Below are 25,038 nucleotides of genomic sequence, written 5' to 3'. Positions count from 1 at the left end.
TTTTTTAAATGCCTCACAGCAGCTATTGTGTTGAACAGAGAAGAGCAGTGAAACATGCAAAAAAGGCAAATTGGGATGGTGTTTTTTGAGATAAGAATTGGTGATAGTGAAACTCTTGTTATTTGTACTGAAAATGTTCAGCCAAAAAAAATGTGTCTCAGTTCTAATGATATCTTGCTACACTCCTCCTGACAACAATGTAAAGTAGATCAGTGTTATTATCTCCATTTTGCAGACATGGGGACTAAGACTGAGTGTGTATAGGACTGAGACCTAAGTAGCTTTAGCTCTTGCACTGAGTACTGGGCAGCATTATTTTTGTAATTCAGTGTTGCTTTGTTTATCATCAGAATGAAGAAAAATGTTTACATTAAAACAATTTGTCACTGGCCCTTTATTTTGCACAGTCCATGTGGAACACAGCAGGGCATTGCCTGCATTTCAAAAACAAACCACAGATAATCTCATTTTCAAGTTCTTGTGCCTGTGATGTGCTTTTTGGTTAACTTCTTAACTAATTATGCAGCCAGAATATTACTTCAGAATAACCCCACTGGCTGTTCTTTTCTTTTCTTTTCTTTTCTTTTCTTTTCTTTTCTTTTCTTTTCTTTGAGAGTTCTAGTGCTTCTTACAGAAGACATTTCTTTGCAAAAGACTAGCAATGGAACCTCAGCCAGGTTATGATGAAAGCACTCCTAGCATTCCAGGAGACTCTGAATCTCTGTTATTATGTCTTCCAGATTGAATGGAAGTGGCATACTGGCATCACCTTTTGCCAGTAAGGATGGCACTCTGGCTTTTCATCTTCTGGTAAATTCTGTGCAAGTTGGGAATGGCACCTAAAAACAAACAGTAAGATTAGAAATGAATTAATGGGATGCATTTAGAAATCTGGTATTTTGCATGCTTGTCCATTAATAGAAAGAGAAAAACAGAACAAAACAAAGCAGTGAAGTCACTGGCTTTTTGTCTTGATGCAGTCTTTCTATTTCCTAGAAGAATCTTTGAGAAAGCCAATCACAAAGAAATGCAGTTGGCACACCTTTTGATGGGGAATTATTTTGTCATTATCTCAAGTCTTATTTGAAGTGAGTATTTTATGCCATTGTTTGTGGGTTTTTGTGATACTACTAGATTATTGGGGGAGATTAAACCAAATGTATTGCATTAAGGTTACAGGATAAATTAAACAACATTGGAGGACATGGTTTGTAAATCTGAGAGATTTACAAATCCATCAGCTTTGAGGAAAGTAACAAGAAGGAGAGGTGCTGTTGAAAGATAGATGCAAGTGCAGGTTAATAACAATTTCTGTTGATGAATAGATGGGCAAAACTTCAACAAAATTAAATTAAGAGGTTAGCGTTTGCTAAGTCCCCAGAGAAAACTCTTTGAATTACTGTGTTTCTTATTAAATGGATTCTTCATCAATAGCAGTGAAGTCTAATTATAATAAGCAGGCTAAAACTGCAGTCCTGCATGGGAACATTTTATGAGTAGTAAACCACCACATTTTATAAGATTACTTTGTAATAAAGACTGCCACTTATTGGTCCTGCATTAGTAAATTTGTAGCAATTTAGTGGTTTTGGTTTCAGAATTTCTTTTTTTTTTAGGGTTTGCTTGTTTAATTTGCCAGCTGCTGGTTAATTAGCTAATGTTTATAAAGGATTGCAAAGTTGAAGAGAGCTCAGTATTATTATTATAATAATATGGCCAGCAAACAACAAAATAAAAAAGTTAAAAGAAAACCAAACATCATAAAAATGAACCATTTTACTTGGTCATTTGTGGCTTTAAATTTAAAAAGTGGTTACGCAGCAATTTTATAAAATATAAGGTAGGCTACTGGCACGTGCAAGGAGATATTTTATGATCTTTGAGCAAGTATCAACACATCACGTCAGACAGACTTCAGTCCTGTAAAGACCAATGGGACTTAATGCCTGTCAGTGACTGTATTGTTTTTATTGAGCTATTTATTCTTATTTACCACATTTAAATTGTTCCCAATAACAACATTCTCCAGGCAGCTCGCGCATCAGTGGAATGTTAAAATACACCTACCAACCATGAAAAACAATAGAACAGCACATCTAAACAGAAATGTAAAAGATCTAAGTGTACTTGAAAAGATGGGGGGAAATCAAAGGTCTTTGCCTGGTGCCTCCAAAGTAGATGCCAGGTGATCCTTGCTGGGGAAAGTATTTCAGAGCCAGGGCGTGTCAACCACAAAGGCCTTCTCAGATGCTGCCCATCATACCTCACAAGGGGGTGCTTGTAGAACAAAGGAGTATAGAAAACTGTCTTGTACTGGTCCACCGAGCTCAGTACTGCGGACACCCAGTGACTGTCAGCAGCTCCAAGGTTTCAGGCAGGAGTCTTCCTCAGACTTACCTGGAGATTACAGGGATTGAATCTGGGGCCTTCTGCATGGAAAGCAGTTGCTCTACCACTGAGCAGCTGCTTCTGAAGATGATCTTGAGTTCCCGGTGGTTACATATGGAAGGACATAGTCCTTCTGGTAACCTGGCTGTTTAAGAAGTGAAAATAAACACCTCCACTTTGAATTGAGCCTGGAAATGGATTGGAGGCTGGTGCAGATGACAAAGCGCTGATGTAATATGTCCAAATCACCCAGTCCCAGTTAGCTATCTAGCAACCTTATTCTAGACTAAGCGAAGCTTCTGGGCTGTATTCAAAAGCAGCCTAAGTTAGCTGTGTCCATTAACTTCAGTAGGTCTACTCTAAGTAGAACTAGCATTGGATTTCACCCGTTGGAATAAATGAGACAAAATTAGACATGACTAAGTGAAGCCTCAATGATTTCGATGGGAACTAAATTCAACTAACCTAGTCTAGATCCAACTTATTCCAGTAATCCAATTGCAATATTCCAGTAGGAAGAAGAAAAATAGCTAAATGCAGTGGGAGATTTTTTTTATGGCAGTACTCGCTGGTACAGGGTACCGGCACCTCTTTCTTTTTCTTTTCTTTTGTGTTGTCCATGGCAACCATTTTGTGTTAGCATTCACAGCACATTTACCAAGGTATGAGTGCTGGCACCTAACTTTTTACAAAAAAAAAACCCACTGGCTAAATATTTTGGGATTTTCCTACTTCAATACATAGTGATTGTATTAATTTACTATGGCCTTTGCCCCTGCTTGCCTTGCATGTCAGTCTCCCCAAGGACTCCCAGACACAGATACAGACACACAAACTTTCCTAGGAACCCCCAAACACACACACACATACAGCCAGGCTAATGGTCCCCCAGACACTCACTGCCACCCTGTTTAGGCAGCTTACCAGCCTCCGCCTACCTGGCTACCACCACCACACCTCAACTGCTTACTGGCATCCCACATTGTTGCTGCTGCTCGCCCTCACACCCTCTCACCTGCCTTGCCCCATGCTTGCTCACATGCTTGCTCACCCACCCCTCATTTGCCACCCTCTGCACTACCTCGCACCCCCCATGCTCACCCACCCACCATCCTTGCTTCCCTCACTGCTTTGCCTTGCTTGCCTGTCATCCTGCCATCACTCTCTGCCCCCATGCATGATGGTGTGACAGCTTAGAAAAATGCTATAAAGTTAGATTGACTGCATTTATTTATCTCCAAAGGCTTCCATTGTAATATTTTAGAAGCAATTTTCCAGCAGCTACCTTGGATAACTTCTACGTTCATTATAAATGCTCATGTATTTATACTACACAGCCCCTAAATCTGTTCCAGAGGGTTGGGGGGGAACCCCACAACAGATTTAGGAGGCACATGGGGAGAGGAGAAGAAGTTCCATTGCACAGCCAAAAGTACTTGCACTAGCAGAATTGTTTAGATGGACAACCTCCCCCCCCATTATTGTTACTTATTACATTTCTATCCTACTCTTCCTTCCAAAGGAGCCCAGGGCAGCAAACAACAAAATAGTAAAACAATACATTAAAAATAAAAATAAAAATTTAATAATTTAAAAACATTAAGAATGTCAAAAAATATAAAAACAGGTATTTGTATACTCCTATGGATTTACGCTGTCTTGGGGGCCCTTGTAAAGGTTGAAAGGCAGGACAGAAATGATTTTATAAACAAATATAAAATAAATAAATTTTATTTATTTAAAATTACTAATTCCCCAACTCTTCTCTCCAATCAATCCATGGATGGACCTTAGGTTTCTAAAACTGTCTACATTTCTCAAGTACAGAAAATTTAATTTCCACTCCCCTCTCAATGCAGGTGTTAATTTAAGGGCATTTATAACTGTGAAATCTTAACACTCTCCACCACTTTGTATTAATGCATCTTTAGTATCGCCTACACATATACCAAAGGTGCATTAGAAGAAAGTGGAAGAGCTCATTCCCTGAATAAGAATGTCATTATATCATTGACCATTAGTTGTATGGAAGACACCAAAGATGTTTAAGCAACAAGAGACTAGGAGAATGCTCAGAAAAACAAAAGAGTTTGGAATAGTAAAATACATGCAAGATTTTGATATTTCTCGATGTGGAATTTAGTTAATTTAAGAAAAGCACTGAACATTTTAACAATGACGGACATGCAATGAAAACAGAATGGGGATAACACAGTGATAAATCATCTTTGCCTTAAAAGGAAAAGGAAATCAGACAATTCAGATAGAACTTTTTTTTCCGTGGGCAGGGGAGGCATTGATGGATAAACCATAGGTAGATTGCCACATCTTTGTATTTGCAATTGAGGAGATAACTGACTTGTCTCAACAATTAACCGATTAATGCTTCCAGCACTGCTAAAATGATTAATGCACCCAACGCTCTGGCCACTTCCCTTCCCTGACCCTTTGAGGAAAGCATGAAACAAAACCCAAAGAAAAGGGGTCATCTTCCTCTTGGGAATTATTGATGGCAGCAGAATACCCAAGAGAAAACCTACGTCAACTTTACACCCATGTTGGTATGCAGTTAATTGCGGTTCCACTCTCCTCCTGCACTCAATCCATCGTACATTACAGCACAAGGACAGTATTAACACATAACATTCCTATATATCTTCAGCTCCCCACTTCAGCCCATGATAATAGCATCTGTTAACATGCACTAAGCACTATTATGTAGCACATCACTTCATAAATAATAAGATTAACTGACCTCAGGCCCTCCGAGAAGAGTAATGTGTTCAAATGTTCTCATTATTTATTTAAAACAAGAATTAAAGAAACACAAGCTACTTTTGACAATCCTCTTACCATAAATATTAAACTGTTTGCAGTGATAAGCTGCACTGTGTGCAAGAACAGTGGATTTGTTGTGGGGGGGCCCTCAGAATAGATGTTCGGGCAAACATGGTTTAGCACAGGGGCTCTCAGTGGTGCTGAACTCATTGTGCAGCCCAGTGTCGGAGACATTTCCTCTCCGTCAAACCTATAGAAGAGCACAGTTAATATGCAGAGGATACTGAAGCTGACTGCAACCACTAACAACAAGCTTGTTTCATGTTCAATCTTGGTTACTAAAATATGGATATTCTATTTGCTGGGTACTCTAGGTCAAGGACAGGGAACCTGCGTTCCTCCAGATATTGCTAGATGACAGTTCCCATCATCCTTGACCAATGGTCATGCTGGCTGGGATGGATGGGAGTTGGAGACCAACAACATCTGATCACAGGTCCCTGGTCCTTGCTCTGGGTAAAGCATTTCAGTTGAAAGGTTTTCTACACAAGTTACTACGCCAATCTAAAGCTTCTGGAATGTAGAGGCCAACAGATTAACTATGAACTTAGAACTATGAATACAGTAGCTAATTCACTAGGTGGTGTATGGGAAAGGGACTATTTAAGAACATAAGAACATAAGAAGAGCCTGCTGGATCAGGCCAGTGGCCCATCTAGTCCAGCATCCTGTTCTCACAGTGGCCAACCAGGGGCCTGGGGGAAGCCCGCAAGCAGGACCCGAGTGTAAGAACACTCTCCCCTCCTGAGGCTTCCGGCAACTGGTTTTCAGAAGCATGCTGCCTCTGACTAGGGTGGCAGAGCACAGCCATCACGGCTAGTAGCCATTGATAGCCCTGTCCTCCATGAATTTGTCTAATCTTCTTTTAAAGCCGTCCAAGCTGGTGGCCATTACTGCATCTTGTGGGAGCAAATTCCATAGTTTAACTATGCGCTGAGTAAAGAAGTACTTCCTTTTGTCTGTCCTGAATCTTCCAACATTCAGCTTCTTTGAATGTCCACGAGTTCTAGTGTTATGAGAGAGGGAGAAGAACTTTTCTCTATCCACTTTCTCAATGCCATGCATAATTTTATACACTTCTATCATGTCTCCTCTGACCCGCCTTTTCTCTAAACTAAAAAGCCCCAAATGCTGCAACCTTTCCTCGTAAGGGAGTCGCTCCATCCCCTTGATCATTCTGGTTGCCCTCTTCTGAACCTTTTCCAACTCTAGAATATCCTTTTTGAGATGACTATTTCTCAGCCTTATCTCCCCACATCTGTAAAATATAGATAATATACTGACTTGTCTTACAGAGGTCACATTGGATGAGCTCATATTCCAACATAAGAAGACCCCGATCAGATCAGACCAAAGGTCTACCTAGTCCAGCTTCCCAGCTAAGAAACCCATGAACCAATAGCCATTTCTCACTGTTGGCCCATCTCAGAAGTTAGAGTTGGCATTCTCCAGGGCTCAGCCACCTCTTCTGTTCTGTAGCAGCTAAATTGGGGGAATGCAAGTTGTCGCTAGTGCCTCTGTTTGTAACTGCATGTACAGGCACACTGAGGAGCACGGTGCAGCAGCTGATAATTCACACTTTGCAGCTGCTGAGATATATTTTTTACAGTTGGTAACAGACTGTAGGACTATTTTTATTGGGTTGTATTCCTTGCGTGAGTGGAACTGCTTCTGCTTGTGCAACTGGATTCCCCTCCTCTCCATGCATCCCCTAAATCTGTCCTGGATTTCCCCCCAATGCTCTGGAGCAGATTTGGGGATGACAGGGGAGAGGAAGGGAAAGTCCCACTATGTAAATAGAAGTTGTTCTGCTTGCACAACCATTTAGTTGAATGCCACCCATGATTTGCTATTATACTCCCCCCAAAAAACCATACTCACCTACTTGGCTTTTAAATCAATGGAGGACAGGCAATTTTGCAGTGCAAATTTATACATCATATCAAAAACAGAACTGAGCATTTACAAATATGAAATTGAAGGGAGAAAGCTTTGAGATGGGAACAGGTATTCCAATATTCAGGGGAAGGGCGATAGCTCAGTGGTAGAGTCTCTGCCATTAGTGTAGTGGCAAATTCAGAAGTGCAGAGTCCCTTCATAACAGTCACTCCACGCCCTCCTCACAGCTCCGCCCCCAGGATCCACAGTCTATTCTGCAATTATAGAACTATAGAACTGGAATAAAACTGCTGTGTGCATAGGCTTACCCCCACTCAATCTCTCTCTCTCTCTGGGGACTAAGCACTGCCAGAAACATCCTGATTTTAAGAATTCTGAAATAAAGCCAAGTGTGGGAGTAGGATTTGGGATACCAAGGTACTTTGCCATGAAGCTCACTTCTCACTTGCCCCAGGAGCCAATCAGCATGAAAAGGGAGGCATGTTAGCTACTGAGAAGAGTCACCTCCTTTCACTCTGATTGGCTCCAATCAGCATGAAAGGACAAGGAAGCATGTTGTTTGCCAAGTGAGAAATTTCTTCTCAATGGCTTGCACACTCCTGTTTCATACTGTTTGGCTCATACATAGGGACCCTGCTGGGACCAAGGTAAGGGGTCCAAGACCCACCCCGCACAATCACAGACAACTACACACTGGCATCTGTTTCACATGCAAAAGGCCCCAGGTTCAGTCTCCAGCATCTACTGTACTAGATGCAATTGGTGTGATAAGGCAGCTTCTAAAGTGCCTAGATAAGTTAGCGGTGTGCTTCTTGCCCCCCTCTGGAGTTAACCAGGTGTGTTCCCACACCTGCATTGTGCCAGCTCCTAGATGGGGCAGTAATGGTTCTAGGTTTGAGGGAGCCCTGAGAGCAGTGCCCTCTAGTAGGCTCCCTCCTCTGCCAGTAGCTCCCCCCAGCAGGCCTCCCCAGTGGTATTTCTCAGATCGGTGCTGGATGGCCTGTCGCTTTAATATCTCACAATGTCCCCAATGCAGCATTGCCAGTAGCTGGCCAACACTGAACAACAGGGAGTTGTGATTGAAAGGACGGGTTGTAGCTCAGTGGCACAGCTTCTGCTTTGCATGAAGAAGGTCCCAGGTTTAATCCCTGCCATCATCCAGATAAGGTTGGGAAAGGATTGGGGGGGCGTTTGGGGGGGGAGACAGCCATGACTGTTTAAAGTGGTACGCTGCTGCTTTAAATGAATAGTGCAGGTGAGACCTCCTAATCCATTCACTTCAGTATCTAGCAATTTTCAGAGACAGCAGCAGAAACCAGCACCTTGGACAGCTCCTTGAAAGTTCAGACAAAAACCCGGAGCAGATTCACTCTACAATCTCCATTGATTCTGGCCACATAAAGGTCAGATGTTTCTACACCACCAACCAGCACACACACACACATACATCACTCCATTCAATAAGCAAGAGGCATGATCACGGTTCGAGAACTTATTCCAGCCAGGCAAAAGCACTCAAGCACGGCTGGTGGGAAGGGGTTTAGGCATAGGGAAAGTGCCCTGGGGAAAGACCAGTTAGTGTTCATATTAGAACATTAGAAATAATGGCTGCATTCAGGTGTAGGTTTTATTGTGTTATTTTTCCAGATTTTAATGCTAGGGCTTCTGTCCTGATTTCTAATGTTCTTTTCACGTTGCAGTACCTGCTGCATTATGCAAATGTTTTTTTGTTTTCATCAGCATATCACCATGTCATGCTAAATTTCATTCACAGCAGTGGGTGTGAACCGTGGACGTCATCAGACATGTCACTCCCCCCCTTATGCGAAAGCACACTTCTATATGCCCATATTTCATTACATGAGCGGCAGTGGTGTAGTTCCAAGAAAACCACAGGGAAAATAAAATGCCAAACTCCTGCAATTTTCCAGGTGAAAGGGGTTGTAAACAGATTTTTTTTTCTGCAAGTAATTAACACAGAAATGGACGCTGCACTTCCACTTGATTCCACTAGGTTTCCAGAAGTGGCTTTTATGCCAGTGAAAGATAACATAAGACACAAAAATTAACAGGTAAGGAACCATCATGAAGACGGAATAAAATGTTGCCTGAATGCAGCCTCATTCATTTCTTGATTGCCAACAATACTATCCTGACTGAATGGGGCTTAGTCTAGCCATCCAGCAGAATGAAGTAGTATGGAAAGAGCAAAGACCTAAGATGGTGGACTGGATTGTACCACTTCAGACTGCAGGTGAGTGGGCAAGAGATCATATTTTTGACCTTGCTCAACAAGTAGTTGGCTGAGTTGCAACTTTGCTCTCTAATATATGTTTTTTCTTCCAGATATATTCACATGGTGGGAGAAAAAGAATCCCCACCTATGTGGTCCAAACTGGTTCAATCTGCTCTACTACCTCAGCCTTCTTCTGGAATCTGGAGGAGACAGCTGGTTACTTCCCCTGTGGCTTTACTTACATTTAGATTATTAGGGTGTCAACTACATTAGGAGACACTGGTCACGATGCTAAAATTAACCACTTTAGCTAAAGTGTGTGTTAATTATGGGTATGCAAGCAGTCAATAAAAGGTTAATGCAAGAGTCAAAGGGATAAATTTATTTCAGGATTGCATCACTCAAGAGACTAAAAGACTAACATTATGCTTGGTGTTTTTAATCAATAGGCTTTATACTAATGTGCTAACCATTTATTTTAAAACATTACTCTCTCCTCCTTTTTCCCCACCACTTTCCCTGGCTAAGATTTGCAGCTGGAAAAAGGAGAAGCAATAGGGTACCCCCCTTCTAACAAATAGTTCTCAATGTAAATTTTAGAGTTCTGGGTTTGGTTACCGATCCTGCAGATCAGTTGAGTAGACAAAGGTCTCTAACTAGGCCCCATCTGCACTATACATTAAACCATGATCATACCACTAACAGCCATGGCTTCCCTCAAGGAATCCTGGGAGGTGTCATTTGTTAAGGGTGCTGAGAGTTGTTAGGAGACCTCTATTCCCTTCACAGTGTACAATGTCCAGAGTTCCTTGGGAAGACGGATTGATTGTTAAACCACTCTGGGAAATATAATTCTGTGAAAGGATCAGGGGTCTCCTAACAACCCTCAGCACCTTTAACAAACTTCAGCTCCCAGGATTCTTTGAGTGAAGCCATGGCGATTGCAAGTGGTATATGGATGCTTTAAGTGGATGGTGCGCTTGTGGCCTAATTCAGAAATGGGCAAGTAGAATGATGTGGGGACCAGAGGACCTTTCCTGTGGCTAAAGATGAATGGGAAAGCACAGCAGAGGTTTATAAAATCATGCGTCATGTGGAGAGAGTGGACAGAGACAGAGTGGACAAGTTTGGAGCCAGCCAAGTAGGATGGCCACTTCGGTAGCACAAAAAAAAGGATAAAAGAGGATAAAGATTTGCATAAAATTGCATGTGCTAATTCACAAATATAAATACAAATGTAGAAATAATCCTATAATTTAAACAGAAATGCAATTCATCTCATACCGTACTGACCTGTGTTCAGTCTGCTGTTTGGGTGCTTAAAGTGTTGATGGGCAACTTCAAGACACACTTGCTCTCCCCCATTATGATTCTTACTCTTTAAACTAGACTTAGAGGACTAGACAGCCCTTGAAGCAGAGGACAGTCTTCTGTAAAGTATGGCACATGGGCATCCTTCAGAGAAGGGCTGTAGCTCAATGGTAGAGCATCTGCTTTGTGTGCAAAAGGTCCCAGGTTCAATCCCTGGCAGGCACCTGATTAATTTTTTTTTGTCCAGGTAAGCCTACCCAGACACCTCAATGCTAATGTGTTTTAATCTCTTTTTAGTGTGCTGTTGTTTAATTTTTTTTTAAGTGTTTAATTACCTGTTTTTAACTGTTTTAATTGGTTTCTTTTGTTAAGCGCTTAGAGGTTTCTCACAATAAAGCGGCATGTAAATTTTGTTAAATAAATAAATAATGACAAATCAAAAGCAAGAGATTCAATGCCGTTCAAGATTTGCCCTAAAAATCTGGACCTCGTTTCAATGTAACAGGGAAGGTGACAACTCCTCCATTCTCACTGAGCCAAACTAAACTTGGGCTATGTGTTTTTTGGAGTACGAAGAGTCTGTAGGATAAAAATAAGTGAACATGATACTCTAGGTTGGATGTTGGAAAGAAAGAAGTATTTGGTAGGTGTTGTCCATTATGGCATTTACAGTATAACAAATTATGATCTGCCTAATGTTTATCTCTTTCCCCCGGTCAATTGTCTGCTCACACTAACTGTTAACAAGTGGAAATTTATGGCAACCAATTAAGGCTTAGGGTCCTCAAGTAGCAGACAGAGAACAATTTTATACCCCAGTTCTGTTTGTCAGTATGTCGGTTACGTAACAGGGGTGATGAATGAACTACCTTGACAACCAAACAGTTAGGACTTTGTGACCTCTGATCTTGGTCACATGATAGGGTCACCTGAAACTCACTTTGCTCCTACCTGACTGTGTGTAACAATACAGAGGTCAAACGGCTCAGGTGATTATACGTATCATGTCTGAGGTAGCCCAGTTATAAGCTGCAGGGTATGGCCGTGTTGAATTCCACAGCTCTATTGCACAAAAGCTGTAGAACAACTTCAGAAATGTGCCCGACAAAAGAGGTACAATTTCAAAGGAGGGTAAAGTAACTTTCCTCACTGCTTACTAGAATGGATGCAGTGTTCTTCCACAGCAACGATGAAAATAAAACACATTGAGTGGGATGGCAACTCTGCCGCTAGGGGAAAATGTACTGTTGTACCATCATTCATTTAATGTATGTGCTTCCTTCTGTATAATCAGAATGATAATATGGGGTAATGTTATCGACCAAAACCACTTTCCAATTTGTCCTGAGAAACTCTTCTAAACAGGACGAGGCTCAAGCTATGAAGCTTATGAGCTTGATTCCACTCAGCCCCTATCTGCACCATGCATTTCAAGCAGTATCATCCCACTTTAAACAGTCATGGCTTTCACCCAAAGAATGCTGGCAACCGTAGTTTGTGAAGGGTGCTGAGGGTTGTTAGGAAACCCCATTCCCCCACACAGCTACAATCCCCAGAATTGTTTAAACAATCAATTTCTCTTCCCAAGGGAGCTTTGGGAATTGTAGCTCTTTGAGGAGAAGAGGGGTCTCCTAACAACCCTCAGCATTCTTAACAAACTGTAGTTGCCAGGATTGTTTAAATGTATAGTGCAGATGAGACCTCCTATTCACTTCAGCATCTAGCAATGTTCAGAGACAGCAGCAGAAACCAGCACCTTGGACAGCTCCTTGAAAGTTTTGACTAAAACCTGGGGCAGATTCACTGCCCTACTGACATTGGAGCTTACAGTCTCCACTGATTCCAGCTGTTGAAGTAAGATTCAGTTGCTAGTCAGGTTCTGTCTATGGAATGGGGGCAGCGAAATGTGTCTCTCATATGCCTGTATGAATGCCAACGTGATTTTGCCTGTATATATTTTTGCATTGCCTGCATATATTTGTGTGCTTTTTCTGAGTGATCCACAGAGCAGGAAACCAAATAAAAGGCTTGGGTTTATAGGAGAGCTGGGCTGGGGTCAGGGGTAGAATCCCAATCAACCAACACTGCTAAGTGCTGCAGCATTTGCAGAAACATGAAGCCTTCTGTGCAATAGAAACCACAAACTTTACACTGTAGACCCTCCACAGGCCTTTAAGCTGTTTCCATTCAAAGAGTTTTACAATCGTACGAGTTGAAAGAATACATTTGGAATATATGAAGGGACCACAATACATATGCATGGGCACGCACCTCTCCACATAGATTTACAGACAGACGTATCATCACTCAGAAGATTTAATCAGTTGCAGATATATTTTTGGCAATAGAGTTCTGGATTCTGAAAATAAAGTTCTTGTGTTTGACCAGCAGGCAATGCTGTGAATCCTTCTTCACTTCAAAGACATATAGCTCTTGCAGCATGGGTGCCTAGCCTGTGGCTCTGCAGATTTTTGTGCAGTTCCCATCACCCCTGACCGTTGGCCATGCTGGCTAGGGCTGATGGGAGTTGGAGTCCAGCAACAGCTGGAAGGCCACAGGTTAACCACCTATTTTGCATGATTCAAAAAGAAAACCCCTTGATCTCAACTTAAGACCATACGAAGAGCCCTGAAGCTAGATCAGTCCGGTGGCCCATCAAGTCCAGCATCCTGTTCTCACAGTGACCTATGGGAAGATTCATCTTGTGTTCTGTCCTAAGACTGAGTGCAAATAGCATTCAGAACCAATACAGTTTTGGTCTTCATTAAGAAGACCAGCTCTACCCAAATGTTGCAAGTCCAAAGGCAGACCAACCTTTGTCGATGCCATAAGAGGCACAGAAAGTTAGGACACATCTATAATGACAAACTGGGTTTATAGATATTCCCTCTCACCCAGAACTTCTGGGAACCGCAGCTCAATGAAGCAGGCTAGGCAATCTTTAACATTCTTAGCCTTCTCAGCAGACTACCATTCTCCCAGAATTCTTTGGGGAAAACTGATATACATTTGTAGTGTACATATACCATTGAAGGAAGGAAGTCTGCGTTGTCACATTGCACATAAAAAAGATTCATAAAGTGATACACTGGTGGAGGAAAAGGGCATGACAATGGATTGGGAAGAAGGAATCTTACTTGACTGATTTGAGGGCTGGTTCCAGGATTTAGAGGGGCCTTCAGCAAAGTGCTCTCTTTGGGCCCTGATAGACTTACCTGGCTGTATTGGCTGAGCTCCAAGCAATACCTATTGGCTATCCTTTTAATTTCTCACAATACCCCAGAACAATGCTGCCCAAATACACCAGCTGCTGATGCCAACCTTGACTATGACTATAACCACCTTAGAACTGGCCTGTGTTTTGTGAACTTTGCATTTTAGCACCAAAACCGTTATGGGAACATCATGAAGCAAGAGATAGTACAGCACAAAGCCTTTATACTGTGTTTGGTTTCTATTGATTGTGTACCTAGTGCACCAGGAAAAAATTAATCTCACTTAGCTTTGCTAATATAAAGACAACTATGTTTTTCTTTACTTCTGTCTTGCAAGGGACATGTGTTTTAATTAAGCCTGGAGAAAATATAACTAGATGTTGTATTTTCAAGAGTGTGGGAACAGTCAATATTGCTTCTTTGTCCCAGTAGCCAGGGTACATCCTTGCATCCTGCAATCTGCCTGGCATCTAGAGAAGCTAATCCACTGATGTCTGCATGACTCATCTTAAGACTGTTACAATTTGAAGATTTTAGAGCAACAAATGCCCAACCTTTCCCTTCCATTCCATCCTGATGAAAAGTTCTAGAGAACTCAAAATCTTGGTCATCACTTTGTAATGTATTAGGGTCAAGTTCAGTTGATTCTAATAAAGGTATTACCATATGGTGATTTTTTGGATCAAGCATGGTGAATATAAACACAAGTTGTAAAAACTGGGTTGGGTTGGGGGATGCACAATTGGTTGGCGTTAACATCTCTGAAGACTGCTCAGGAAAATAAAATGTCCAGAAAATAAAATATGCACTCTACACAGAGTATAAGCTATGGCTAGAGTAAATTGTCCCGAGTATTGGTTTTTATGCATCCTAAAAATAAGTACTTCCATTCTCTTTGTACTATCAGCACAGACACTACCTCCAGAAATACAGATAAGGTCACAGCATTAGTGGCTGAGAAAGCCCAACATGCAGGAGCCATGGTTTTGTGTTGTTGTCTTTAATCATCACCAACATTTCTCTTCCTCTGGGTCATGGAGATAGCCTGGACAATGTTAGGATTTCTATTTTTGCTGCAGCAGCCAAAAACACTGACGCAAGAGCAGCGAGGGAGCCATGAACTTGCCCAAGTTACTTTACTAGAGCTGTATTTACATTGGTCCAGAGACCTTCCTTTGATTCACAAGCTGTAATGGAAAACAAAGGAGAAGGAAGAGAAGTGGAAATAAAAACACAGCAGAGGAGATGATCCTTGGAGGCTAGAGATGGATGGATGAAGTTGCCTTATTATCAGGACTTGGGAACCTGCAGTCCTCCAGATGTTGTTGGACTCCAGCTCCCATCATCCTCAGCCAGCATGGCCAATGGTCAGGGAAGTGTTGCAGTCCAACAATGTCTGGAGGTCCACAGATTCCTCATCCCTTGCCTTATACTGAGTAAGACCACTCATCCTTATAGCCCAGTAGTGTCTACTCAGACTGGCAATGGCTCTCCGGGTTCTCAGGCAGAGAAGGGTCTTCCCCATCATCTACTATTTGACCATTTAATGTGAGATGCCACAGCCTGAACTTGGGACCTTCTGCATGCAAAGAATGTGCTCAACTAATCAGCAGTGATCCTTGTGACGCCCTTCCCTGGCTCTCCCTGTCAGGTTCCTACCTGCTCGTGGTTACTGCCTGTCACTAGGCACCACCAGGGACTCCACCAGTCCAGACTGTCCTTTTTATGGTTTCTCTCCCCGCTCTAGCACAGATCTCAACAGATCCCCCTGCTAGGCAGCACCACCAGTCACGTCCTATAACCAGCATTCCCAGAGTCTCTGCCTGAGTCTCTCTATCAGGTTACCTCTGTGACTGAGTGCTTACGCTGTCCCACTCCCTTTGTATCAATGCAGATAATTCTGGTTTGCTGTGAATACTTGTGGTGTTATATTATCCCCTTCACCGCTGCCACCATTTGTACTGTTTCCCTTCAGCCTTGGTATTTACCTTACCCTCCCTTCTGGTCTGTGAAACCCCAGCCAAGGATCAGGCCTTTGGTAAACCAAATATATTTATTAAATAACAGAGATAACAAGATTACTTTATAAAGGCACTTAAGCATATGGTTTCATCTATCCCTGAGGTACTGGTCTTGGTATTAATCCAAACTCCACACTCTCCTCACATCCACCAACTCTCCACCCAATCTCCTCTCAAAAAACCCACCAAAACAACCCACTCACGTTCTCCGTCCACCCAGATTTAACTGTCATCCTTCCATTTATACCCTCAGCCATTCTAAACACTCAGCCAATCATCCAGCATTCTACTGCCCATTCACTCCCCCCTCCTCTTTCATTCCACTTACCATGTATCACCTACAAACAGCACTTACCATATATACACTAATACATGAACATCACAATCCTCCCTTCTCTGTGTATTCAGAACTGCCAGAAGTCTTCTTCTCCAGATGATTCCCTAGATCACCTGTACAGTCCTGCAAACAAGCAAACTGTACGCACATAGGTTCTTCTGTACGAACACTTGGGGGCCCTGCAAAAAGGAATTTGTTTCTCTTTTGCAGATTTGGATTCTTGGTTGAACAGGAATTATTTAGGCTATTAAGATTTCTTCCCCTTTGTCTTAAGTTGGTAATCTGATAAGTATATAGAGGTGAGATAAGAAAGAACAACGCGAAGAAGAGAGGAATAGAAAAAGCAGCGAAACAGATAGAGAGGAGATAGAATATGTATATAATTTTGGATATAATAATAGAGAGAGAGGAGGCAACAATCTTAATTTTTTATAATAATGATAAGATAAATAACAATGTAGTAATAGCAATAACACAGTTCTCTATTGCTGTTTTACACAAAGAACTGTTTCTGACAAAAAAAAAACCCAAGGTTTACAACTGCATGTATGATTGCACATACAGTGAACAAGTGTATGTATGTGGGAGTGCGATCATGATGGCACAGCCCACCCAAATGATATGCATGCACACGATCATATGCATGTACAGCCCTACTGGCAAACTGGACTTGCATGGGTTCTGTATGCACAGTTGGGGACTGCAAAAAAACAAAAAAAAATCCAAAGATCGCAAAGGACACACGCAGTTTGCACACAGGTAGAGTTCAAAAAAATTGTTGAGAGAATGCATGTACATCAGAAAGGGTTTTGCCACCTTGAACCCATTCCCTCCTCCGATGCGCGTCCATTGTCTGCACAACTGTCACGCACAGAGGACTAGGGTTTGATATGGTCAGAGTGATTATGATTTTTTCAGTCCATTTTGTAAGACCTGAAAATGTCACAGAGAGCAGATAAGACACACTGAGAGCCCCGGTCAGAGAACAGGATTTCTGGACAATCTTTCACAAACACTCCTAATGTTTCCATAAACACATTTAACAGCCTTTGACAAGCCTGCAGACCTAGTCCCAGAAATAAGCCCAAGCATGTGGTAACCTCATTTGAGCATCTGGTTGGCCACTGTGGGAAACAGGATGTGGGATGAGATGGATCTCTGATTTGATCTGATGGGGCTGTGTCACTTCCTTTCCTCCGTCCGTCACCTCGTGCTTGGTTCATGTTGCAGTTTGGCTAACCCAGAGGAAATGCAGATTTCCATCCTGTTGGCTCTTCATGACATGTTGCAGCCTACCAGTGGCTTCAGGACTGATGCCTAAGCATAGCTTGACATCCCTGTGTTGCGGTGAAAGCAGCTGACATTTTTAAAAGCATGCAGGGAATGTTCCAACATTGGCAAGAGCAAAAGAGCAGCAGAGTTAAGGAGCTTACCCTTCCCTCTTTTCGTTTCCTATGACAAAAGAGTTGATACTGCTTTGCCTTCAAAAAAATAAAAAATAAGAATCACACAGCACGAGTGAAATGCTGGAAAGCAAGAGGACAAGGGGGATTTTAAATCCCCCAAATGCAGCATTTTCAATACAGCAAACACTGTAAATTAAAGTCCCTGTTAGTCATGATCATACCTGAGATCTGAGGCACTTGCTGCTTGGCCATGAAATGAAGAAACGGAAAGCAGATAGATGCTTAGGAAATCGTGTCCACTAGGCATAGGGTGGGGAGGTTGTCTCAGTGGAAGAGCACAAGCTTTGCATGGGAAAGTAGGGAGCTGCCTTATACCAGCTCAGACCACTGGTCCACCTAACTCAGTATTGTCTACACTGACTGGCAGCAACTCTCCAGGATTTCAGACAGGAATCTTAGTCCTGCGTGAAGGTGCCAGGGATCAAACTTGGGGCCTTTTGCATGTAAAGTGGCTGCTCTGGAAGAGCATCTGCCTTGAAAGTAGAAGGTCCCAGGATCAATCCCTGGCATCTCTGGGTAGGGCTGTGCGAGAGCCCTGCCTGAAACCCTGGAGAGCTGCTACCAGCCAATGCAGACCATTCTGAGCTAGATGGACCAATGCTCTGAACTCAGTTGAAGGCAGCTTCCTATTTTTCCATGTTCATCTAGTCCACTATGTCCACTTTGAGTGGCAGTGGCTATCTAGGGCCCATAGCTAAATAAGCCCATGGCTGAGCCCTGACTCGGGGGCCTGTTATGAAATGTTAATACCTCTCTGTCCAGCCCAGTGCCCTGATGAGAATGCAAATCACCCCTTCCTACTTATCAGATTCATTATTTGACGAGGGTGGAGGGGACGGTAACTGCCTTCTCAGCTGATCTGCATGGGCCTTTGTGCATGAGACAGAATATGAGAAAGTGTGTGTGAGAGAGTGCAGAGTGCTCGCACCCACCACTTGCATGAGCATCCCCCCTCCCACGAAGGGTTGGAAGCCATTTGTATAACAATTTATTAAAATGTTCATTGTATTTTTTTTTTCACATGCAAACTGCCTTGAACTATTTGGATAAAATGGGATTGAAATATATTAAATTAAATTGGTTTCAGAAAACCAGCACATTTGGCAGTGGGAGATGGTCCCTGTTTTACATGAAGTAGTTCAGGCACTGACAGCTTCAAGGTTGGATTACTGCAATGCATTCCATGCAGGGGTTCCCTTGCTCTTGATGTGGAGGCTGCAGTTAGTGCAGAATGCTGCTGCACAGTTGCTGACAGAAGTGAGACCCTGTCAGCATATTACACCCGTGTTCAGAGATCTGTTCTGGTAGCCAATATGCTACCAGGCCAAGTTCAAGGTGTTGCTATTAGTATATAATGCTGTTCATAGCTTGGGACAAGTTTACTTGCGGGATCACTTTACCCCTTATGTCCACTCTACCGCTTCAATCTGCGGAACTGGCACTGTTCCAGGTGCCACATAATTACTCATTCTGCAGTTGTAAGAAATCGAACTTTTAGTGGTGTGGCACCTACACTTTGGAACTTCCTCCCTATTTACATCAGCTGTCTTCGCTGTACTCTTTCTTGCACCTGCTTAAAACATTTTTGTTTAGGCAAGCCTATCCACACATGTACAAGTTACATGTGTTAATTTAATCTGGATTTTTTAAAAACTTACCGTTGATCTTCATTACTTTTTGAACATTTTAAAATGCCTGTTATTCATAATTTTAATGTTTTATTTATTTACTGTAAACCACTTTGAGGTTTTATTACAATCAAGTAGTACAAAAATTTTGTTTAATAAAATAAAAAGTGAACTGTGCAATGGCTAAAGAAGACTGAAAGTCATTCACCACGAGTCGGTGTGGGAGACAATTACCACACATAGTGCAAAAAATCTACATGTTACAGCATGAGGACCCATTTGGTTGGAATTCCAGGCACTAGTTTTGTGGGTTCCTCTATACAGCACTGGCTCTGAGCCATTCCACTACAAAGGCTTTTGAAGCTTTGTTCTATTTCACTTTAGGACAGTGAAGAACAAATAATGGTGACGTCTTCCTTTACACCAGAGCTCGTCTGATGTCTGTCGACAGAAGCTTCAAACCTCCAATTTATGTCATTCTTTCTTATGCTGAGGATTCAGGGAGGGGAGGGAAGGGAGAACGAAGGTGTAATATAATATCCCGAGATCTATGGAAGATTGAAATGACCTTCAGAATAAACTTGGGTGTTGTTCTGAAAATTGCCCTTGCCTGGATTGAAATGACAAAATTGCTTTTCAATTGATGGTGTGCCTGGTTCTGAAATTCCTTGTTGGATGGAATCACTGGCACAGGGCATAACCTAATGAGAATAAAATAGGCAGAACTCCAGGCATAAGCAAAGTGGCTTAGGCCAATCCCTTGTTAGCACTTATGAATGGAACTGTGGATGAGTGTTTATATTTTGGGTTTCCTCTCCTCCCAGAGCAAATGTTCTGTCAAGACATTCAGAAGAACAGCCAGTTAAATTGAAAAATGGAATTGCTCACACCATGTTACAACATGTTTTATATGCAGTAGTGTTTGGGAGAGAGTCTTGGGTTCCCAAATATTCATACACAACTTGTAGAATGTCTGAGTGTACATCCATATGTGTGTATGTATGACCTGCCCGTTCGGTCTGTGTCTGTTTGTTTTCAGTGTGGTCATTGGCAGATGCAAACTGTGAGGGCACTGTTGTCACACAATTCACGATTAGTGCTTCCATCACCCTCAGATGTTCGGGAGGGGGCAGGGAGGCCCAGAAGAGGGCCTTCTCTGCAGCAGCCCCTAAGTTGTGGTATTCCCTCTCCATAGAGGTACGTCTGGCACCCTCATTATGCAGCTTCTGTCATAAGCTGAACACAGACCGCTTCACCTGGTCCTTTCATACTATACATATACAAATACACACACACACACACACACACATATATGGACCCTCTCTAGTTGTGAATGTAATTCATTTTAAACTGTTTTTAATATTGTTTTTTATATTGTTGTGACCCACCCTGGAACCGTTTGGTGAAGGGCTGGTAATAAATTTGATAATGATAATGATAATAATAATGGTGCAGCAAGATTCCAACTCTCCTTTTCACACATTGCTGTGTGTTGACCTTACAGGTCTACCCAAAGACATTCATAAATAAACTCTAGCAAATAAATCTTCAATTTCACTGGATTAACTTGGCCAACAAATTATCAGCAACTTACAGTGTTTCCAGAGGTGTAGTGGTCAGGGGTCTCAGGGGGTGTTAGACCCCTTACTTTTTGAGGAGCAGGGTCCCAGGATTCCTATGTCTCCAGCATCCCACAAGCCAATCAGCACGAAAGGGGAGTGTATTAGCCACTGGGAAGAGTCTTCTAACATGCTTCTTTGTCCTTTCCTGCTGATTGGAACCAATCAGAGTGAAAGAAGGTGAGTCCGCTACAGAGAAGACTCTTTTCAATAGCTAACACTCTCCCCTTTCATGCTTATTGGCTCCTAGGGATGTCTGTTGTTGTGGGAGAAGGCATTAATAAGGCTCTCATTCTCAATGCCACAGCAAAAAGGGTGGTGGTAGCTGTGACTATCATGAAGGGACCCTGCACTTCTGAATTTGCCACTACGCTACTGAGTGTTTCTGAAAGACATTCAAAGTTCCGGAGCAATCTCAGAGAATCTGCTTGAGAGATTCTTTAAATTATCTAATTCTAAATACTAACTCTCAGTTCTCTAATGTGCATGAAGGTTTTGGTACACAGATAGTATAACCAGGAGAGTGCAGTTCATTGACCTAAAAAAAAGTGATGGCCAACACCACACAAATAGATGGTCAGCCACCAGTGTCTTGCTATCATTGTGCCTCTATGTTACAGAGCTATGAAAGAACACAACACTGGGTTGTATCCACCTAGGTCTTATTCAGAGTAGATCCAACCTAACATAGTCATGTCTATTCACTTCTCTGAGCAGGACTAGCATTAAATACCACCCCTTGAGACTCTTCCTATTGCATTCAAGCACCCCCAACACCTGTGCCATTTGTGTCACTCATGAGGCAGGCATAAGGGGTTAACACAGGAACATAAGAACAGCCTGCTGGATCAGGCCAGTGGCCCATCTATGCCAGCATCCTTTTCTCACAGTGGTCAACCAGAAGCCAATAGGAAGCCCACAGGCAGAACCTGAGTGCAATAGCACTCTTCCCTCTTGTGATTCTCAGCAACTGGTATTTGAGGCTTACCGGCTCCAACAGTGGAGGAAGAATGTAGCCATCATGGCTAATAGCCATTGATAGTCTTCTCATCAGGGAATTTGTCTATAAGCACAAGTCTAGAGGCTATAGCAGCATTATTATGGGAGCAAAATTTGTGAAAATAAAGCTCACTCTGTAGTTCAAGAGAAAGGGCCTTTTTAGTAGTGGCTCCTCAACTATGGGCCACCTGACAAATATTTAATAACTATTTTAGTAACCATTGTTAGACGTTTCCTACATGGGTTGGAATAAGGTGTAGGGCAAGAGCAGGTAGTGTTTTAGGCATGCCCAGCTAAAAGGTTTAGGATAATATGCGTCAAAATCTGCACCTTGAATTGTGCCCAGAAAACAATGAAGCAAAGATAGTATAGATACTGGAGCTCCACTGTAATGCATTCTCAGTGATCCAGCCTCGTAAGGAAGAAAGTCATTGTGGCCTCAATTACACAAGGATCGATCATCTATATTGGGTGGCTTATCTATACAAAACATATCTCCATCACTCCAAGAGTACCTTGGCAGAAACCTCCTTCTGGCACAAAGCTGCTTTTGAGACTTTACATGCAATAATTCATAAATCCTACTTAACATTATCTAGAATGGGCCCTGGTACAACCAGCCTATTCAGCAAAACACAAAAGGCTTCTACTTAACTTCCTTTGGACGCTGACGCTGCCTTAGCAGAGGTTTAAAGCTAATCGCATGAACGGAGGTGTTTTTCTAATTAGAAAGGGCCTTCACTATGTGCTAAGAGGCTTGGATAGATCAGGAGCAGGCTCAATAGTCCCTTCTGTGCTTTCATCAACTGCTGTGCACTTGCGTACCTGAGGGTTTGGTGTGGATGCACAGGTTACAGTTTCCAGAGATGGAAACAAATATCAGTAAGGCAACGTCATATGGGTTTTTGTTTGAATGTCAGCAGCAACAAAAATAATTAGCTGCTGTCACCCAAGTTAGTTCATTATTCATGCTTGATTAATCAATTGATTGATTAAATCTGCATAACTTTGATTTATTTATTTGAGACACTTCAGCCCGCTCTTCATGAAATTAAATCCGAGGACACAGTGCAATGTAATAAACATAATGCATAAAGCACACTGAGTATAAAAATCAGTATAACTTTAAAACAACAACAGCAATATCATAAACAACAATGTATCAGCAAGTACAGCAAGGGTCATTCTCCATCTCCATCAATAACAATTTACGCAAAGGCCTGGGCGAATAAATATATTTTTAACTGGCGTTGAAAACTCATTAGGGTCAGTGCCAGTCAAAAAGAAGAGGGAAGGACACTCCATAAATGGGGTGTCAGTACCAAGAATTCTCTCACATGTTACTGCAGAACAAATGCTTGCAAGTGCATAGGAAGGAAAAAATGGCTCTAAATAGGGATGGGAGAGAGATTTGATTCAGTTCTCATTTAAAGCCAAATCTATCAAATTCGCATTCTGAGAAACAGGACGAGGGCTGAAACACAGTCATCCATCGCATGTCTCCGAATTTTGCAATGGAGTCCTCCAACCAAACGAAGTTCACAAAAATACATATATTAGGGGAAAGTGTGCATAAAAATGTATTTGTGATAATATATATTCCAGAAATCAGGCTCTAGAGCAGCCTTTCCCAACCAGTGTGCTTCCAGATGTTGTTGGACCACAACTCCCATCAGCCTCAGCCAGCATTGCCAATGGCTGAGGCTGATGGGAGTTGTGGTCCAACAACACCTGGAGGCACACCGGTTGGGAATGGCTGCTCTAGAGCCTGACATTCTCCACCACCAGCCCTCAGTTTCCACTATGAGCCTGGCTGACTGAGCTCTGTTCTTCAAGAAGATCATCTAGTCCAGCCTTTCCTAAACTTGGATACACCTTCCTCTATCCCTTGCCACTGGCCATGCTCCAGGCAGTTGGGGTGGTGGGCTAGGGATGGTGTATAGATATAAAGTAAATTTTTAACTGCAGATTTTATTAATATTTTCATTGTTTAATATAGGTCAACTTGTTTTTAACTTCTGACTCCTAGTGATGATTTCAATGCTTATTTTATGCTTTATGCAAAGCACTTAAGAGGTTTCAACCATGAAGTGGTGTGCAAATTTTGTCAAAGAAATAAACAGTGAAAATTTTCACAAATGCGGATGGCCTGCGCTCATCATATCAAGAATAATATGTAGAAGATTGTGTCAATGATTTGAAATGCACCCAAAAGATGCAAATGCTAAGATTGCACCCCAGCATGCACACACATGCACACATATATAATTTCTCAGGGTAACCCCAAAAAAGATGCTCTGCAGGAGAAAGAAGCTTTGCCATGCACTGTTCTCAGTTGCCTCTTTAAGGCATCTTGGCATTGTGTAAACTGAGAAGGTCACACTAAATCAAAGGACATCATCTGCCTGTTCAAAACGCTATTAACGGGAAAGCAGTCTGAACGGTGCATTACAGCCCCAAGGTCACCTGGGAAACCACTGGGCCTCGCTGGTTACCCTGTAACAGCTCGCAAGGAACTTGATTAGCTCCAATAACCTCGTGCCCTTGTGACTGGACTTGATGGGAAGTCAGGTTTCTCGGCAGACTGCTAAGTTGAAACTTGCACCTTCCTTCCCCTCCCCCCTCCCCATCAACTTCTTTTTATTCGAGCGAACAGTTTGGCAGGGAATTCAGATGACGTATTCAGTGCTAAACAGAGCTAGCACAGCGTAATGGCTAAGAGGCCATGCTGCGAACCAGGAAAATGCTGGCTCAAATGACTGCTCTTCCATGAACATGCTTGGCAGCCTTAGGGATGATGCTGTTTTCTTGGCCTCAGCGCCACTGCTGCAATATGAGCATCATCATAATGACTCAACCTTTATAAGGTTCTTATAATGGTTATGGGGTTGGAAGCTAAGAAGAGCTTGCTGGATCAGGGAAATGGGCCATCTAGTCCAACATCCCGTCCTCAGTGGTCAACCAGATGCATCAAAGGGTGGACTGAATCCAGACATTCACGCTCATAGTAACTTTTTTTTAAAAAAATATTATATTCATATGCCACCTTTCATCCAAGGAGCTCAAGGTGGCATACATGGT

The 25,038-nt window shown here is 42.3% G+C and overlaps 1 protein-coding gene across 1 annotated transcript in view; it reads right to left on the bottom strand.

The window, feature by feature from the left end:
• Positions 1-727: 727 nt before the first annotated feature.
• FTO (FTO alpha-ketoglutarate dependent dioxygenase) overlaps positions 728-25,038 on the bottom strand; it is a 326,926-nt gene continuing 302,615 nt past the window's right edge. Inside the window, exon 11 of the mRNA XM_061594303.1 lies at positions 728-839. Coding sequence (XP_061450287.1) covers positions 728-839 — 112 coding nt within the window. The remainder of the gene's footprint in view (positions 840-25,038) is intronic.

The sequence above is a fragment of the Rhineura floridana genome, chromosome 13 (assembly GCF_030035675.1).
Source record: "Rhineura floridana isolate rRhiFlo1 chromosome 13, rRhiFlo1.hap2, whole genome shotgun sequence".
NCBI lineage: Eukaryota > Metazoa > Chordata > Lepidosauria > Squamata > Rhineuridae > Rhineura > Rhineura floridana.
Note: the sequence above shows the minus strand (reverse complement) of the source record. Positions and strands in the feature narration are given on the sequence as shown.